Source organism: Canis lupus, chromosome 17, assembly GCF_011100685.1.
Source record: "Canis lupus familiaris isolate Mischka breed German Shepherd chromosome 17, alternate assembly UU_Cfam_GSD_1.0, whole genome shotgun sequence".
NCBI lineage: Eukaryota > Metazoa > Chordata > Mammalia > Carnivora > Canidae > Canis > Canis lupus.
Window position 1 is genome coordinate 59840399 of NC_049238.1, and position 17598 is coordinate 59857996.

The 17598-nt window shown below is 51.9% G+C and overlaps 1 protein-coding gene across 3 annotated transcripts; it reads right to left on the bottom strand.

Moving 5' to 3' along the window:
* Positions 1-2605: 2605 nt before the first annotated feature.
* Positions 2606-16707, bottom strand: SV2A (synaptic vesicle glycoprotein 2A). 3 transcript variants are annotated; one of them, XM_038562080.1, is made up of 13 exons: positions 16572-16707; positions 11499-12457; positions 10049-10229; positions 9073-9224; positions 8845-8978; positions 8121-8210; positions 7766-7876; positions 7495-7583; positions 7042-7206; positions 6720-6853; positions 5239-5445; positions 4543-4702; positions 2606-4187 (listed from the first exon to the last, which is right to left on the bottom strand). In XM_038562080.1, exons 2-13 carry the CDS (start codon positions 12118-12120, stop codon positions 4004-4006), a joined length of 2229 nt encoding a protein of 742 aa, XP_038418008.1. In that variant the 5' UTR covers positions 12121-12457; positions 16572-16707; the 3' UTR covers positions 2606-4003. The 3 variants fall into 3 exon arrangements, with proteins under 3 accessions (XP_038418008.1, XP_038418007.1, XP_038418009.1); XM_038562079.1 differs by lacking the exon at positions 16572-16707 and adding an exon at positions 16040-16163; XM_038562081.1 differs by lacking the exon at positions 16572-16707 and adding an exon at positions 12654-12741.
* Between the last annotated feature and the right edge of the window lie 891 nt (positions 16708-17598).

Below are 17598 nucleotides of genomic sequence, written 5' to 3' on the forward strand. Positions count from 1 at the left end.
GAAAGATACTATAGCCTAGAGTAGTCATGAAGGGCTTCACTGAGGGGAGTGATGAAAGTAATCTTTAAGGGAAAGCATAGAATTAAACCAGAAAGGAGAGGAAAGATGTTACAGGTAGAGGGAAGAGCCTTAGCAAAGGCACAGAAGCTGGTCTAGGCAGTCTCACCAGTGATTGGACAAGACAGGAGTTACAGACACACTTGAATTTCATACTGGGGGAGTGTTTGTCTTTCTGTCAGCCTATCAGTTTCCAAAAGGATTTGACTTTTTTTCTTATAAAAATCCTTAACAAAACAAAGGAAAAACCAGAACACACGAATGCAGTGAAAAGATAATAACATGGAAAATGAGTATAGAAGAAGAAAAGAACTTTATATGGCCCTTTGTCTTACGAGCCTTCTAAAGTTATATTTCTGACTGGAGCTCAAGTGATGTCTAGATAAACAACTTTGGTGACCTTAATGTGGCAATAGAATCTAGATACTTAAAAAAAAAAGTTGAACATATATCTTGATCATTTTGAGCTATAGTTGAGACTGCATCTGGTTGGACAAGAGGAAGTCATTGAAGAGTTTTGCGGAAGGGCATACCAAAGAGCATTTTGGGGCAGATGGATCAGGCAGTGATGTGTGAGTTGGCATAGAAGATTGGAGGCACAGAGATCAAGAGTGAAGATGGGACCCTGACTTCAAAGTCAGCTGTAGGAATGGAAATTGAAAGCTACCATAAAAAGTCAGAAAATGGCTTGGTTAGAACTAACTGTGAATGAGGGGGAGTCCAGTATAATCCCTAGGCAGCGGTTTCCAGATCTCACAGATAAGAATTCCTATGGAAGCTTGTTTCAAAGTGGATTCTAGAATTCCACTCTATCCCCCCCCCAAAAAAAAAAAATTCCGATTCCACAAGAATGGAATCTGGAATCCATATATTTAAAAGACACATGAGAGGATTTGGAGGAAAACTGGCTCTAATCTCAAGAAACACTTCCAAATTTGTTTTTAAAGATTTTACTTATGTATTTGATTTTACTTATGTTTTTGAGAGGCTGTGCACATGCACATGAGTCCGGAGTGGGCAGAGGGAGAGGGACAAGCAGACTCCTTGTTGAGCAGGGAGCCTGACTCTAGAGCTCAATATCAGGACCTCGAGATCATGACCTATGCTGAAAGCAGATACTTAGCTGACTGAGCCACCGAGGCGCCCCTTAAATTTTTAAGGGCACAACACATTATAATTGACTATGGGTAAAAAGTCATACATATCTCTAGGGCTTATTCACCTTGCTTAAATGATAGTTTATGCCCTTTGATTTAATAATCAAATCCCCATTTCTTTTTCTTCCCTGCCCCTGGCAACCATTATTCTACTCTGATTCTATGAATTTGACTATCTTTGATAACTAGTGGAATCATTCATTTGGTCTTTGTGTTTCTGTACCCAGCTTTTTTAACTTAATGTCCTCATGGTTCATCCATGTCATCACATATTGCAGAATTTCCATCTTTTCTAAAAGCTGACTAGCATTCTATTACCAGCTCATCTGCCAATGGACATTTAGGTTGTTTCCACATTAGCTATTTCCAGTAGTGCTGCAGTGAACATGGGAGTGCTAATGTTGCCAATCCTCATTTCAATTCTTTTGATAAATATCCAGAAGTGAGATTGCTGGATCACATAATTCTATTTTTTTTTTTTTTTTTTTTTTGAGGAACCTCCATACTCTTCTACATAGCAGCTGCACCATTCTGCATTCCCACCAACAATGTGCAAGTGTTCCAACCTCTCTACGTCTCCACCAACACCATTGTCTTTTATTTGGCTTGGATTTGAGGGGTGTGTGGTTTTTTGGTAAAAGCCATCCTGATGGATAGATGTGAAGAGATGTCTCATTGTGGTTTTGACTTGTGTTTTCTCTGATGGTTAGTGCTATTGAGCGTTTTTTATATAGACTTGTTGGCTATTTGTACGTTGTCTTTTTGGAGAAATGTCTATTCAAGTCTTTAGCTCCCTTTTTAAATCAGTTACCAGTTTTTTTTGCTAGTGAGTTGTAGGACATTACCCCAACTTTTCAAATTTGGGAGATGAGGAGGTCAGGATAAAGGTCAGGAAAAAAGTCAGGATAGAGAGGCCAATTGAAAGAAATGTGGTGCATCATATTATTCTGGCTTTCAGTTTGGGGAAAGAGGAATAATATTTCCATCTCACTGTCTTCCTCTCCCAGCAGGCAGAACAGAGTTGGATGTAGATGGAGAGGCAAAGAAGCAGGCATAGCCATCTTGGATTTTAAGGATTTATTTCCTTTTTATTTTTCATCAATATTTTTCATTTCATTTTTCACATCAACAGAGTTGGGCTTAGGGGGGTTCCCCAGGAGAGCAGGAGAGATGGATGGGTCCCTCTGGGGGGGCGGGGGCACAGGGGAGAAGGTTGCGTCCAGCAAATGAAGGGTGAGGAAAGGGGGTACACACTCATACACTGGACACTGGAGAAGGCAATCCTTTGAGCACAGATACCGAAGAGTTAAACAGCGCCCCCCCTTCAGTGTTACAAAATGGGAGGAGTGACCATAGGGTGGGGGCGCCAGATGAAGCATGAGGAGGGTGAATTTGGATTTTCTTTTTTTATTGTTGTTTTCACTTTTTTTTTCATTTTTTTTTTTTAACATTTTACAAACAGCTAAAAACTACAACATATCACAGCTACGGTGGGGGGGTGGGGTGGGGAGCAGGAGGGCACCAAAGAAAGCAGCCACACAGTGGGGTGAGGCAAGGGCAGCTTAACTACAGGGGCCTCTCACGTAGAAGGGTGAGATGGGGAAACTGAGGCTTCTGATCCCGCATGAGGGGTCCCTGGCTTATTGCCCAACCTCTTCCCACTTCAGAGGAGTTGCTGGGAGGGCCCCTACATTCTGCCCCTTGTGCTTTTTAATCTGCTGGTTTGACCTTAGGCCTGATTTCTCTCCCTCCCCTGCTGCTCTGCCTGTGGGGGTAGGCCTGATTTCTCTCCCTCCCCTGCTGCTCTGCCTGTGGGGGTACAGACCAAGGGTGGGAGGGCAGCTGTGCTGTCCCTGTCTGTGCTATAGTGGGTGGAGCCTCTCACTCCAGAGGCCTGTGCTTCTTGAGAGGAGGAGAGGAGATGGACCTTGTCATGTGTGGTCAGGTCTGTCTAGACTGTGGGACTCATCCTCACCTGGCCTAGGGCTCCTCCCTCCCAGGCCTGGCACAGAAACAAGATCAAGGGAGGGGCTATGGGAGGCAGGGCAGTGTGTGTGTCGACTGAGATGACCTGTGGCTGGTATCTGAGGACAGCATAGTGACACCCCACCCCATGGCACATACACACACATAAGTGTTACACATGCATCCACACACACAGTCCTGCAGAGCTGCCTCAGAACTTAATATATAAATAAATAAGAATTAGAAAACTAATTTCATAAAATTCAGGCTTCTTACCTATAGCCCAGATTGAGGGGAGAGTGGAGGCCAGGGGGCTGAGGTTTATTGCTACTCCCCCTGCATCCAACAGATGTGAGAGGGCACCTAAGGCCCTTCCAACTCTAAGAAGTTCTTTTGGTCCCTAGACGCCACCGAGCCCCAGCCCCCAGCATAACCACATGCCTGCGGTTTCACAAGGGCCTAGGCAGAGGGATGAGGGGAAGGGCAGGAGGCCTGTTTTGGAGCTCCTAGAGCCAGGAGGAGCTAGGCCCCTAGCTAACACTGGGAAGAAGGGTAAGGCCAAGCTTTCTCTTGTGCAAAGTCAGTGGGGGTAGGAGATGGGGAGTAGAACTGCATCCCACAACTAGGATGAAGAAGCCTTCCCTGGAGCTCCTGCCTATGGGGTCACACACATGCAGACACGCGCGCACACACACAGCCTAGACACAGAACACAGGGGAATGGGGATCGAGGGTCCCGGGCCCAGGATGGCAGGGCAGGGAGGGTGAAGGAGGAGCCATTGCTCTCACAGTGTGCCTGCCATCCTCTGAACCCCTGCGGCCCTCTCACTGCAGCACCTGCCCCCGGGTCTCAGGCAACTTCAGGGCCAGAGAACTACCAAGGGCAAGGGCAGCTGAGGCGAACAGGATGGGGGCAGCCTTGGTGATCCCCACAAAGGATGTGAAGATGCTGATCCCCAGCACAGCTGCCAGCTTACAGAGGGCATTCAGGAAGCCAAAGGCTGTGGTCCTGCTCAGAGGTCCCCCAGGGCAGCACGAAAAGGAGATGAGGAGGAAGCGTGGGGGATGGGTGAGTGGGTGAGAAAGTGGAGGAAAGATGGCAGGCAGTATCCACAAAGGAGAGGAAGGAGAGAAAGATCAGGGAATATAGATTGGGAGACAAGGGGAAAAGAAGACCAAAAAATTAGATTAATGGTTAAGACTTCAAGGAGCAAATACAAAAGTCACCAGCCCTTAGAGGAGAAACTCAAGGGGAATGCGTGCACTTTTAACCCTCAAGATGATTTCCCACCTCCTTACCCCACCTCCCCCCTGCCCTGTAGGCCCTAAACGCAGCTACCCTGCTCCCATGACACTCCAACTACCTCTTGTCCGAGGGGTAGAGTTCAACGGTCAACACGTCCAGCGCGTTCCAGGATGCAATGCTGACCCCCCCAAAAAGGCAGAGCAGAGCGATCATGGCTGACTCGCTGTTCCCAAAAGACAGGAAGAAGCAGGAGACACAGGACATCACGCTGGAGCCAGCTGGAACCAGGAAAGGAGGGAGCTGCATGAACCTGGCCACGGTGATGCCCACCCACAACCCACCCCATGCCATCAACTAGATTTGAGGGTAGCCCAGGATGAGACTTTTTCCAAAAGTACTCAAAAGGGAGGTTCTACACTCATCCTCAATCTCCCTTAAATTATCGTTTTATTCATAGTATCAGTTACAACTATCTCTTCAATAACAGCTACAGGCCAAGGAGCCTGATGCTTTACATGCATCGATCTAACATATCAGCCCAGTGAGGCAGGTACTGTCATCACTCCCATTTTGCCCAAGGTAGGTGGTGAAGCTGAGATTCAAAACCCGGAACCTCAAAGCCCGTGTGCTTGCTATTCTGCCTACCTGCTCTACCCTTAGAGAAGCTTCCATGCCAGGCCCCACCCAGCCAAGACCTAAACAGAAGAGAGAGAGAGAACCTACTCTGGCTAAGCTCTTCCTTCAGAATAAGGTTAGAAGCGTGTTGACAGCCTCGCCTTGCTCCCCAGCCCCCGAATCAGTTCTACCCCCTTACCAAGCATGCGGAGCCTGCCAATCTTGTCCATGAGCAGGGCAGACACAATATTCCCAGGAAGTACAGCCAGCGTCCCCAAGAAACTGACAAAGTACACCATGTAGGCGCCTTCCCCAGTCCCCGTCACATCTAACGGGCAGCCCTCTTTGTTGTGCAGGAACGTGCTGTTCACCAGACGGCTGTTCACAAACTTGTACTCAAACAGATCTGGGGGCAAAGACCAAGACAGGCAGGCAGTCATGCGAGAGGGACGCCACCACTGCTTCTGGCTCAGGGCGCTGCCTTAGTGGGGTCAGTTGGGGGAGGAGGGGCGCTCTAAATTGCTCAGGGCCATCATCACAAAACATCAAATGATAGCACCATAGAACTAGAAACCCTTACAGTAAGAAATGACCACAGTCTCATGACCGGTGAGACTGGCTGTTTCCAAGTTTTCTCATTAATAATCTTGGCTTCTTTTCGTCTGCCCGAGCTGACTATAAACAGTAGCAGTGCCATGGGATTAGGAAAATTTACTGAGCCAAATATTAAAAATCATTAAAAGTCCTTTCCAGGGTGCCTGGGTGGCTCAGTGATTGAGCGTCTGCCTTTGGCTCAAGTCATGATCCCAGGATCCTGGAATTGAGTCCCATATCAGGCTCCCCACAGACAGCCTGCCTTTGTCTCTGCCTCTCTCTGTGTGTCTCTCATGAATGAATAAATAAAATCTTAAAAAATAAAGTAAAATAAAATAATAAAAGTCCTTTCCATTATTTTTCCCTGTAAGGTAGGAAAAACTCACCCAGTATTCCATTAGAGGCAGGATCCTTAGTCTAGCTGATGAAGCAGCACTTCATGGGCATATAGTTTGAGAATCACTGTTTTAAAAACTGGACTAATATGAGGACGCCTGAGTGGTTCAGTTGGTTAAGCGGCTGCCTCTTGATTTCAGCTCATGTGGTGATCTCAGGGTCATGGGATCAAGCCCTACATGGGGCTCCCCACTTAGCAGGAAGTCTAATTGAGATTCTTTCTCTTCCACTCCCTCTGACCCTCCCCGCCCTGCCCCCCCCCCCAATAAATATATCTTAAAAAACAACAACAACAACCAAACAGTGGACTAATGCAATGATTCTCAGCCTTTTATGCACCAAATATCCCTTTTATTGTTGGTTTTTTTCCCTGAAGACCCTGTTTGAATGAATTTTGCCCTCTTCAAAGAGCATTAATAACACCACAGAATTGCTTTAATTCCAGCTCAAAGGCAAAGGAATTTGATGTTTTTGCCAGATATTCTTAAAAATCTTACAAAAAAATGGTCTATTTCTATTCAGTTTTTGGAATTCTTAGTGGTAGCTAATAGGCACCCATACCACCTTCCTCTGGGGCTCCCAAGAGCTCAGCTCATGAACCCTGAGCTAGGGAATGAGAAGAGCTCCCTCTTCCCTCTTCAAGATCCATCCAAACCTTCAGTCCGACAGCCAGCAGCTACACCACCTTACCAGTGTTATAGAACACAGTGTTGATGAACGTGCAGTTGCGGAAAAACGTGTTGCTCGATGTGACATCCTCAAAATAACACTCCTCAAATAGGGAATCCTCAAAGGACACTGACTTCAGACGTAGCCCAATGAACCTGTAAGGCCAGGATGAGGAGACATGCTTTCCCCTGTCCTCATACCCTCCTTCAAGGCTCATTCCTTTGGAATTGAGAAACCACAGGCATTTACCCCCACACACCCTGTCTCTGAACTCCCAGGCAACTGAAAGAAACAAGGGATATAAAGGGCAGGGAAGAAGTGATATGGAAAAGTCCCCACATACTTGTCATTGAAGTACTGTCCCCCTCGATGGATCTGATTTTCCAGGGTGAAATTAAAGGTCACATGCTCTACGCGCTCCCCAGAGAATAATTTGGTTCGGGCTTCGTAGTCCACCGCCTGGAGATGGCGGATCATGTCAGGAAACCAGACAGTCAGGCCATAGTAGCTGAAGAGTCAAGGATGATGGAGTCAGACAAGGCTCAGGATTAGGACCAGGGGGTCCAGAAATGAGGGGACGGAGGGTCAGGACCTTGCTCACCTCTCCCGCCTCATCTCTCAGCACTCCTCCCTGCACCGACTGCTAGGTCTGGGGGGCTTATCTCCCAGGCATTTGCTCTGCCCTCGGCCTAATCCCCACCCCCAGCCCACCCCCAGCCCACCCCCAGCCCATCCTCAGCCCATCCCCAGCCATCCTCAGGACTTCAATTCCCACCACCCCCACACACCTCCTCACCTGAAGGACATGGTGAACCACACACCCATCATCATCAGAGTGATGCGTCGATATTCTGGACCAAAACATGAGAGGAAATTTCCCCAAACCTAGGTGGAATGGAGCAAAGTCAGAGTGGCTGCACTAACTCCTCGCACCCCCAGATCCCCCCTCTGCTTCCCTAACCCTTTCCCTCAGTTCCCCCATCACCGCCCCACACACAGGTCTAGCCCTGCCTTTGTCTCCACCTCTCCACTCCCTTTTCCCTCTTCACCACACTATCCCTCATTACCTGGCCACCCAGGCTCAAGGCCCGGACCCCCCAGCGCTGATACCAAGTCCCCGTATCTGACTGGATCTCAATCAGCTCATCCTCCTGATGAATCGTCTTAATGTGGGTTACCTGGGGTCAAGAGAAGAGGTTAGCAGTCAAGTAGTCTGTATTTCCTAACGCCCCCATTCAGGAGCCTCAGTTTCTCCTGTAGTAGCAAAATGCAGACAGGGGGTAGATGTGATAGGATACCCTGAGAGACAACAGTGAAGGAGAGGGTGGTGGGAGATGTCTAGGGAAGGCAGGGGTGGTATCCAGAGAGGGGCTGGCTGGAGCTGGAGGGCCTTGGAGGATCAAAGGGAGGGCTCCGGCTCACCGAGAAGACTCGCTCAGGATGCCCCTTGGCTCGCATGTTGGTGTCATGAACCTGCTTCAGCACCATCCAGGCCTCATCATGCTTCCCATTCTAGAGCCACAGACACAGTTCCCACATCCAGGTTAGCTCCCCCCAGCCCAGGGTAATAGACCCGCCCCCCCGGGGGGCTTCTGTAGTCACAGAATACCAAACGGCTCCCACCCCTACCTCTGACCTACAGGCACGTACATCACCCACTCTGAAAGAGCCCCAAGGAAGGAAACAGCAAAATATAATCAGACTTGGGCGAGAGTAGGGTGAGTCCGGGAGACAGATATAACTACAGGTCCCAGGGATCCCCTGGTACAATGGAAAAAGAAAATCAAAAACAAGGGAATTGGTGATGAGGGGCAAGTAGATCGGTCGGCAGAAGAGAAGCAGCATCCTGACTCTGCCGGACCAACATCTACTTGGAGGGGGAAGAAGTAGAGGGTGGGAACTTCTCTTAAGCTATGAAGCCAGGGCCAGGGCCCCTCCCTGCAGAATCTTAAGCCACCCCGGGTTGAGCAGGCACCCTGGTTTCTCCAGGTGCAGAGCCCCTCTGGAGACACAAGACAAAGGAAGCAAGATCAAGTCCCCATAAGTACGGCCCCTGTGAGGGTCCCATAAACCAAACTCACCATGAGTGTGTGAACACAGAACCTTCTGCCTCCCCCCGCCCCTCCCCAGCCCCAGCCCTATTCACCTCCAGGAAGAAGCGGGGGCTCTCAGGCTGTGTGGTCAGAGCCCCGATGGCAAACACAGAAGGGAAGGCACAGACGAGGACGAAAACCCTCCAGCTGTGGAACTGGTAAGCAGACCCCATCTGAAAGCTCCACCCTGGCAGGAACAGTCAGCATCAGCAGAGGGGTGGGAGGCGGGGGGCTCCTGCCGCAAGGGAGAGTCTGGGGTGCCTTCCCTGGGGGCTGCTCACCGTAGTGCGGGATAATGGCCCAAGCCATGGCCGCAGCATACACTCCGCCAATCATCCAGAACATGCAGAGCCAGCTCAAATGCTCCCCACGTTTCTCCTGAGCCAGAAACTCAGAGAAATAGGAGAAGACAATGGGGATGGACCCTCCGATCCTGGAGGGATGGTAAGAATTAAGCATTAGATCCCAATCCCCTGCCCCAGTGCTCTGCTTCCCTGAGCACCTGTCAGCTTCCACACCTTACAAGAGACTTCTTGTCACATAGAGCCCCGTAGCCCAGTAGGTACCCATCCTCGGGACCCTGGGAAACAGGCAGGGAAGTCTCAGGGAAAGGGAAGCAACGCATGTTGAACCTTAAAGATGACTATGGGGTTGCAGAGGGGGAAGATAATTATAGACAATGGGGGGGGATCCCCAAAGGAAAAAGATGGGCAAAGAGGAGCCCAAGAGCAGGTGTGCAGGAGCAGGCCGGTAAAGAGCTGGGGACAGGACAAGGATGCAGGTAAAGAGCTGGGGACAGGGCAAGGATGCATGCGGGAGGCTTGGGGTGTAGGAGCCTGACGGTCACGGCTTCAGGGTCCTGGCAGCAGTGGGCGTTAACCAGGTCTGTTGTCAATGCAGGAAATACATCAATGGGGAAAGGGACCACTCAAGGGTTCGCAGGCACCCGGGGGTAAGGCTGAGACCGCCAGGCCTCTCTCTTCCCGGAGCCGGGCTCAGCATGGACCTGGGGGGCGGGGTGCAGAACTCAGGAGCGGACCGGACACGGGTGGTGCTTGGACAGGCGGTAGTGGGTCCTGGGCCGGGGGAAGCTGGCCTGATGGAGCCGGGAGGGATTCATTCATTCAACTCAGACACATTTGAGGCGCGGCCGTTGTGCCTGGCACGGTGCTGGGTGCTGGGCTCTAGAAACGGAACAGCGCCCCGGGCACAGCCCTCTCAGGGCTGCCTGGGGGCGCAGAGGAAGCGGCCACTCACCCAACCCCGGAAAGGAGGCGGCAGAAGAGGAAAGTGCCATAGCCCTGGACGAAAGATGAGAAAAAGGCGAAGACGCTGTTGACGGAGAGCGAGATGAGCAGACACTGCCTCCGACCCAGCCGGTCAGCCAGACCTCCCCAGAGGAAGGCACCCACCATCATGCCCAGGTAGACTATGAGGCCTGAGGGGGAAACAGAGGCAGCAGGGCAATGAGCCGACACGCTTTGGTTCTCGCACCTGCAATGCGTTACCAGACGCGGCTGCGGAGAGGATCAAGGAGCCAGGCGACTTCTAGAATAACTAAGTTGACCCACCCAGAAATGAGAGCAAGGAAAGACAGAAGGCCATCTCTGCAGGCCCGGGGTTCAAAGGCAGGAATGCAGATATGGGAGCCCCCAAATCCCACCCAAAATTCTTTCTTTCTCTCCCTCCCACTCTCTCTTGCTTGCTCCCACCTATCACTCACTGTCTCTGACTCTCTCATACACACACACACACACACACACACACACACACCACCCCCATCTCTGGCTTGCCTGGAAGGAGGAATGGATCGGCCCAGACCCCCAGAGCCTCCTAAGGTACCCCCCTCCCCTCCCTGCCTTGAGGCCCACAAAGTAGCAAGGGGTTTCTTGCATCCCTGGGAAAGCAGTTCTATCCCTTCAGTTCCCTCAGGAAATTCGCCCCATAGACCCATCCTTCACTCCTCTCAGCTCCAGGGCTTCTGGTCCTAAAACTCTCCTGTTTCTTATTTCCTTCCTACATTCAGAGTTGGAACTGGTCTTAAAAATCATCCCTCCGGACTCTGCATATCCCCAGGCTCCAGCCAAGCCCCAAGGAGTGGGGATCTGCCCAAGGTCCCGTGCAACCTGGGAGCAGAGCAAGACTGAGGGATCCTCTGGAGTGAGCCAGGGGGTTTCCTCCCCCAGAGTCCACATGAGGAAGGGTCACGAGAGGGCGCTCACTGGCCCTTGAACACTCCCACAGCTGGCCAAGAGCAAGTGTGGCTGGCTTCTCTGGTTGAAGGCAGGCCTGGGAGTGATCGTGCTCCTCTCCCCACCCCCTAAATTGGCCCCCCATTTAAACTAGCGAGTTTAGATACTGACTTGTTTCCCCAGTCAGGGGAAGGGAGCAAGATGACAAGAGGGAAGTCTCTGATGAAACACCCCACAGGGGCCCATCCCACATAGCACCTTCCTGCAGAACTAATCCAAGTGCCACCCAAGTCCCAGCCCAGTTGCCCTTCCCCAAGCCCTTGCACAAACAACCTCACTGTGACCCAATCTCAAGAGGAGAGTGTGCAGGGTAAGTCCAAGCTCTCTGGGAAAATCTGGGGACCAGGGTCCTAGGGAGCCCAGCAATATGGACAGGGGTTCTCAGGAGCAGAGGTGTTTCTAGAGTTTGGGGCCTGGATAGGGCTGGGGGGCCCCCCACACCCTCTGTGTCTTACCCAGCATGCCTTTGTTGGAGTCTGACAGGCACATGTCTTTCTCAGCACTGGGCAGCACAAAGCCCACCACAAAGACCTCGACGCCATCAGCCATCAGCGCCAGACCAAGCACGAAATAGAGCGTCCACTGGAAGCGGCCGTGGCCACATTCCCGGAGGATGGCTTCATACTGCTGAGCCAGTTCTTCCCGTTCTTTCCGCCGTTGTGCCTCCCCCCGGCCGCCAGGGGGGCCCTCCCCATCGCCCAAGCCTCCCCTCACTCCAGCCAGGGTGGCCCCATCTGCCATCTGCTCGCCTTTGCCCCCAGACTCTGCCCGGGGGATGCCCTGATACTCCCCCTCGTAGATCTCGTCATCCTCATCGTGGCCCTCAGTGGCATCGCTAGATGCACCACCTTCTTCCTCGTCCTGGGCCCCTTCCCCATGGTAATAGCCATCAGCAGGGGCAGGGAAGTCATCATCATCCTCCTCCTCCTCAAAGCGGGAGTAGGATCTGCGGGAATATTCATCCTGGACTCTGTCCAGGCCCTTTACCACTTTCTTGGCCGCATGCTTCTTGACTTCCTTGGCAATGTCTTTGGCCCCACGGATGAAAGCTGCCCGGTCTCTGAAGCCTTCTTCCATGATGGATCTTTGGGACTGCTTCACTAGATCTCCTCGAATCCCTGCTCCTTATTCAGGTTTTGCTCAAGGACTTGTGAAGTCAGAAAGACTCTTTCCCCCAGTTACTTAGATGAAGAGCATTCAAGTATCTCCAGGCATGGGACAGGAGAAAATAGAGGTGTCTAGGAGGGGAGAGGAGGGAGAGGAGTTCTGGCCACTTCAGTTGGATACATGGGGGAAGGAGAGGGGAAGCAAGGGGATAGAAAGGGAAGAGGGAGCCAGGGTGTGGGGGCTAAGCTGGGGAGCCAGGACTACTCAGGAAAGGCCGCCTACTTCTCTTCTAGAAGCTTCTGGAGATCTAGAAAATATAAAAAGGGGGATAAAGGAGGTTGTAAAGTCTACGATGTCAAAGAAGGCCAATACAGAGCTCCAGTCAACCCAGAGCCCCACTGGGGCCAGGTGATGCAGGTGGTCTCCTTGCTTCAAGCCCACACTCAGGAAAAAGGGATGATGACCTCAACTGACTGCAGATCATCCGGCATAAGGCCACTTACTTTGACCTTGGAGATCAGTCCTAGGAGATTTGCCTGAGTCAGGGTCACCTAGAGCCTTTCTCCTGATCCCCTACCCCACATCAAGATCACATCCCTTGCTTAACCACTGACCTGCAAAGAATAAAACAGGAAATATGAGAAACCAGAATTCTCCACTCTAGTCTGGTCCAGCTTTCTTACTTGGGACAGGGCTTAGGGAGAATGTATAGGAGGCCCAAGGCCTCCAAACTGTTGACTTCAGTCCACCGATGGCAGCTGAAGTGGGTCTCTTCTACCCTTTCCCTCAGTTTCCAAGTTTACAGGCCTCACAAGGAGAGGTCTTCTCAGTGGGTAAAAATTTGCTTCCAGAGTCAGACAGATTTGGGTTTGACCTCTTGCGTCAGCACTTACTAATTAAGTGACCTCGAGCATGTCCCTAACATCCGGGCCTCAGTTTCCTCTTCTTTAAGGAGGGGAAAGTAAGAATTAAATGACGTAATGTGTATAAGCTCCTTACCATACTACCTGGCACATAAAAAGTGATCAAGAAATATCAGTCATTACTCTTTGTGACGATGATAATATAGTGAGATCCTCTCCACTTCCTCATAAATGCCAGAATAAAAGCCACCTCTGGGTGCTCATTAGGGTAAAGAGCAAAAGGGATACTATCAAAGAGAAAGCTGGTTTGGGGCAAAGCACATGGTGCTTCGATGACCTAAGTTGAAATTCCAGCTCTGCCATTTACTTACCAGCTGCTCTTGGGCAAATTCTTTAATTTCTCTAAACCTCAGTGTCCTTATACTTAAACTGGGGATCATTTTATTTTTCTGAGTCCCCAGGAGAACTCAACCTCACAGTAGATATTCTATAAATATCAGTTTTCTTCCTTCCCATTAGATTGAAAAAAAAAATGTGAAGGAAGCAAGAAGGAGCAAGGGAAGAGCAGGGGGTCAGACCTGGATGCTGTTGCCCTGTATCCTCCCCAAACAGAGTTCTGGGGGCCTCTGTGTTAAATCAATGCCAGCAGACGGGCCCACACTGACTCACTCCAGACAAACAAGGGGAGACACAAAAAAAGGGAGACCTGGAATCTGAGGCCATGGAGAAGGGATGATGTCTGGCTACTGCCATCTTCGTTCAGGACATCATCCATAGGTCCCTTCCCTGGTGGGGGCAGGGACAGAAATGGCTGATCAGATCCATACTCTGCCAGCATTGGGGTCTAAGGTCCATAGCTGTGCCTCCTTTTTCCACAGCCTCCCTTCCTAATCCCCCTTAATCCTTTCTGCTCCTTCTCCAAGAGTCAAGGAAAAAGGAGTCCACAAATACCGCACTGCGTAGAAGGCCAGTATAGAATGAAGGGGGCCTGGGGTCCCCCCTAAAAAAGGACATCCTCCAGAGGGAAGCATAGAAGGAAAGCATCCCCCTTCCTTCACAGAAGAAAAAGAAGCAGGACTAGATTCTGATCAGAGATCATTCCCCTAAAAATATCCTGCCTCCTGCTCCCACCCATCCAGAGCCTTCATTAAATGTCCCACATGCATATAGGGGCCCTGGTAGAAGGGGGTAAGTAATGCTATGGGCTCAGGGAGAAGCACCGGCAAGCTGGGCCTTAGCCCCTCGGGCCAGATGTGAAGGGTAGACTAGATGACCAAAACCAGTGACCCCCCTATGTCACCTTCTTTTCTTTGTGGTTCAAGGCCCAAACCATCCCCCGTGCAAGAGAGAACGGTGGAACTGGAACCCCCTCGCTGCATGGCCATTTGCTTTCCTCTCCTTTCTTTCCCATCTGGGATCTCCCCCCACCTCCAAACCCTGAAGGACACAGATGGACCCACTAGGAGCCACATCCTGTGTTTGTCAACACTGTTTACCCCTGAGAGGTACATGCAGGGTAGAGAAGGCCTCACGGCGCCACAGCAGGATATGATGTGCTCAACAGCCAGCTCCCCCAGGGCCAATGAGCCCAGGATGTCAGAAGGGAGAGAAAGAAGACAAATTCTTTGAGTTGGTGAGGAAGTGGTGCTATTTTTAGACCCCAAAGCAGCACAGGATGGCTAAGCCTGTGGGAGAGAGACAGGACCTGAAGAGGTGGAGGTTAGAGGAGTCAGGATTCAGGGTTACGTGGCCCTTTTAAGGTTGGCTGGCTCCACCTGACTAGAAAGATGTGCCCAGGAGATTCTCTGCAGAATGGGGGAGGGGGCTCCGGAGGAAATGCTTGCCTGCCCTAGGCGCTCAGCTAGGCGCTCAGCCTACGCCTGAACAGAAGAGGGTCCAGAAGCCCCCACCCCCAATCAAAGTCCCTGACTTTGGGAGTCACTTAAATGCCCCAGCCCTCCTTAGCCCACGTGACAAGGTCATCAAGAAGCAGTCAGTTAAAACATCCACGGGGCTGGGGGGGTAAGACGGTGGGGGGGCCAAGGGGGGTATATGCTGGAGCACCCCTCCCTGTTACAGCTGGGTGACTGCGCCTCGGCTCCCACCCAGGACGCCCAAGGCCACACCTCCCCTCCCTACATCCTATCCCAGGGTTAGGAAGATGGAGTCTTCACAGTTCTGGGGGAAAAAAAGATGAAGGTGTCAGCTGAGAAGGCACACGGCAGAGGAATAGGGCAGGGCCGCAGGGAGAGACCTTCAGGGGCGCAGGCATAGAGACCGCCCCTGCCCGCGTTCGCAGCGACAGCCCCAGCACCCCATCTGGCCTCTGCTCTGGCATAAGGGAAGAGCCCCTAGAATTGACTGAACCCATTCTCTGAGTGCCCCCCCCCTCAGCCCGGCTTCTGGGCTAGTGCCCATCATCACTCAACACCCCTTCCCCCCAGCCCGGGAGCAACTGCCCAAAGCCCCGCCGTGCGCGCTTCACCCTGGTCATGTACCATCGCTCTACCCGGCATCTCCATTCTTCCCATCCCTTCCTTCCCTCCTTCACCTGCCCTTCCTCCAAGGCCCCCCGCCCCCCCGCCCCCACCCCCAAGTCCCGGCCAGCGGACTGAAGCAGTATCCATTTTCTGGCCCCAACCAAGGTCATTTATCACGTGTGTGTGTGTGTGTGTGTGTGTGTGTGTGTGTGTGTGTGTGCGCGCGCGCGCAAGGTGGGGAGGGCACTGGGCTTTGAGCGAACCCTACCCCAATCCCATCCACCTAAAGCCCCACAACCCGTTAGTATCCGAGAGGACTGCAGCGACTTGGCTAAGGTGGGGAAAAACACCCCGACTCCATATATGTATTCCGGTCAGCACAGCGACTGAAAGAAATACCCATTCAAACCACCCCCAGCCCCCTCACCCCGAAAGCGGGGACAGCCCCCCCCCCCCCAAGCCAAGCATCGGAGGATAAAATGGCTGCAAGGCAAGGATGCTCCTGCCCCGGGCGGGGCGGGGGTCAGAGCCCGAGAGGGGTCTCACCTGGGCCGAGGGCCCGGGGAAGGGAGTCCCGGCTGAGGGCGGGGGTCCGGGCGCGGGGCCGGCGGCAGCGGCGACTGCTCCGGGGACCAGGGGCAGCGGCAATGCAGACCTGCCCCCCCATCGCCGCTCCCGCCCCGCCTCCGCCCGCCCCCAGCGCCTCCGAGCTCCGGGAGAGACCATTGTCGGGGGTGGGGAGGCCCGGAGCCCGGGCGCGAGGGAGAAGGGCTACGGGCTCGTCTCGGACTCCGCTGGAGAGAGCGCTCCGCCCTTCGCAGCCCGCTCCTAATAAAAGATGAAAGGAACTAAGGAAAAAATAGCGATGTTAGGAAGACAGGTGGGAAGACAGAAGGGGAGGTGGGGAGCCCGCAGCCCCTTTCTCCGGCGCCCCGTTCCTAGCATGGCAGGACTCCGCAATTTCAGGGGTTCGCTCTGCCTGCAAAAAACCTCCCTTCTTCCCCTTCCCCACTGCTCCCAGCCAGACCCCTTTCTCACCACCCTCTCCCCAATCCCGAGTGCTCAAATCCAAGTTTACCTGGCCATTTTAGAGAGAGCAGGAATAACAAGGTTCTTAATCCTGCACTGCCAGAGGTGAGACTCCTGTACGGATTCCTACCACTTTTTCCAGAAACAGAAACAGCCCTGATGATTTATTTCCAGTGCAGATCTCCCATCCTCCATTCAGTTGGTGGCAGCAGACTGAGTAGGGGAAGAAGTGGAGGGGGATTTACAGGCCTAACCAGCTGGACATTTCCCCTTCTATCCACTGGCTCCAGTGACTCAAAAAGGGGCTTCTTCAATGCTCTATCCAATTCCTTTTATTACACACACACTCAAGGGTCTGCTTCCAGGACAGGAAAAAGTGAACGATTTCAGTTCTTTCCCTTGACCTCCTACCAACAACCTGGACTCATAGATCTAAGTAAGACATACCACTTGGTATGTGACTGACCCTGCTCCAGAGGTGAAGGGAGCCCCTGTGGTTTGGGGATATACATACTGAATGTGTCTACCTATTCTGGGTAAGGGCTTAGGATATTCTGGACAGAGCATAGACCAGAAGCTCTGACCTGGGTTCTCACTTCTATAAGCTGTGAATTCTTGCTCAGGTTCTCTGCCTCTATGAACCTCATTTTTCTCCTCTGGCTTGGACTGGATACTGCATCAGCTCCCTTTCAGGTCTAATAGCCTGTGATTCTACTTTACTCAACATGCAGGTTTCAGGATGCTGGAATATGTTACATGGGGAGGCCTAGTAGGCCATGTCCCAAGAGAGCTCCAGGTGGGATTTGCAGTATTGAATTTACCACTAACAGGAATGTCAGTCAAAAAAACAAGAAACCAGTTCAAAAGGCAAAGTGTTCATTTCAGATCAGAGTTTCAATTCGGGGTATGTAGATTTAAGTTGAAACCCAAGTAGTGTCCTAATGACAGGAGGTGGACTCAGGTATTTATTGGGGGGAAAAACCCCTGGAAGATTAGATATTTGCTTTTAAAAAGAGGTTTAGGGGATCCCTGGGTGGCGCAGCGGTTTGGCGCCTGCCTTTGGCCCAGGGCGCGGT

Coding starts and splice junctions, on each gene's coding strand:
- SV2A (XM_038562080.1), bottom strand. CDS start 12,120: ATGGAAGAAGGCTTCAGAGACCGGGCAGCTTTCATCCGTGGGGCCAAA. Junction 8,979..9,072: donor GGCCATTATCCCGCACTACG/GTGAGCAGCCCC, acceptor TGTTCCTGCCAG/GGTGGAGCTTTCAGATGGGG. Junction 7,877..8,120: donor ATCCTGAGCGAGTCTTCTCG/GTGAGCCGGAGC, acceptor TCTTGACCCCAG/GTAACCCACATTAAGACGAT.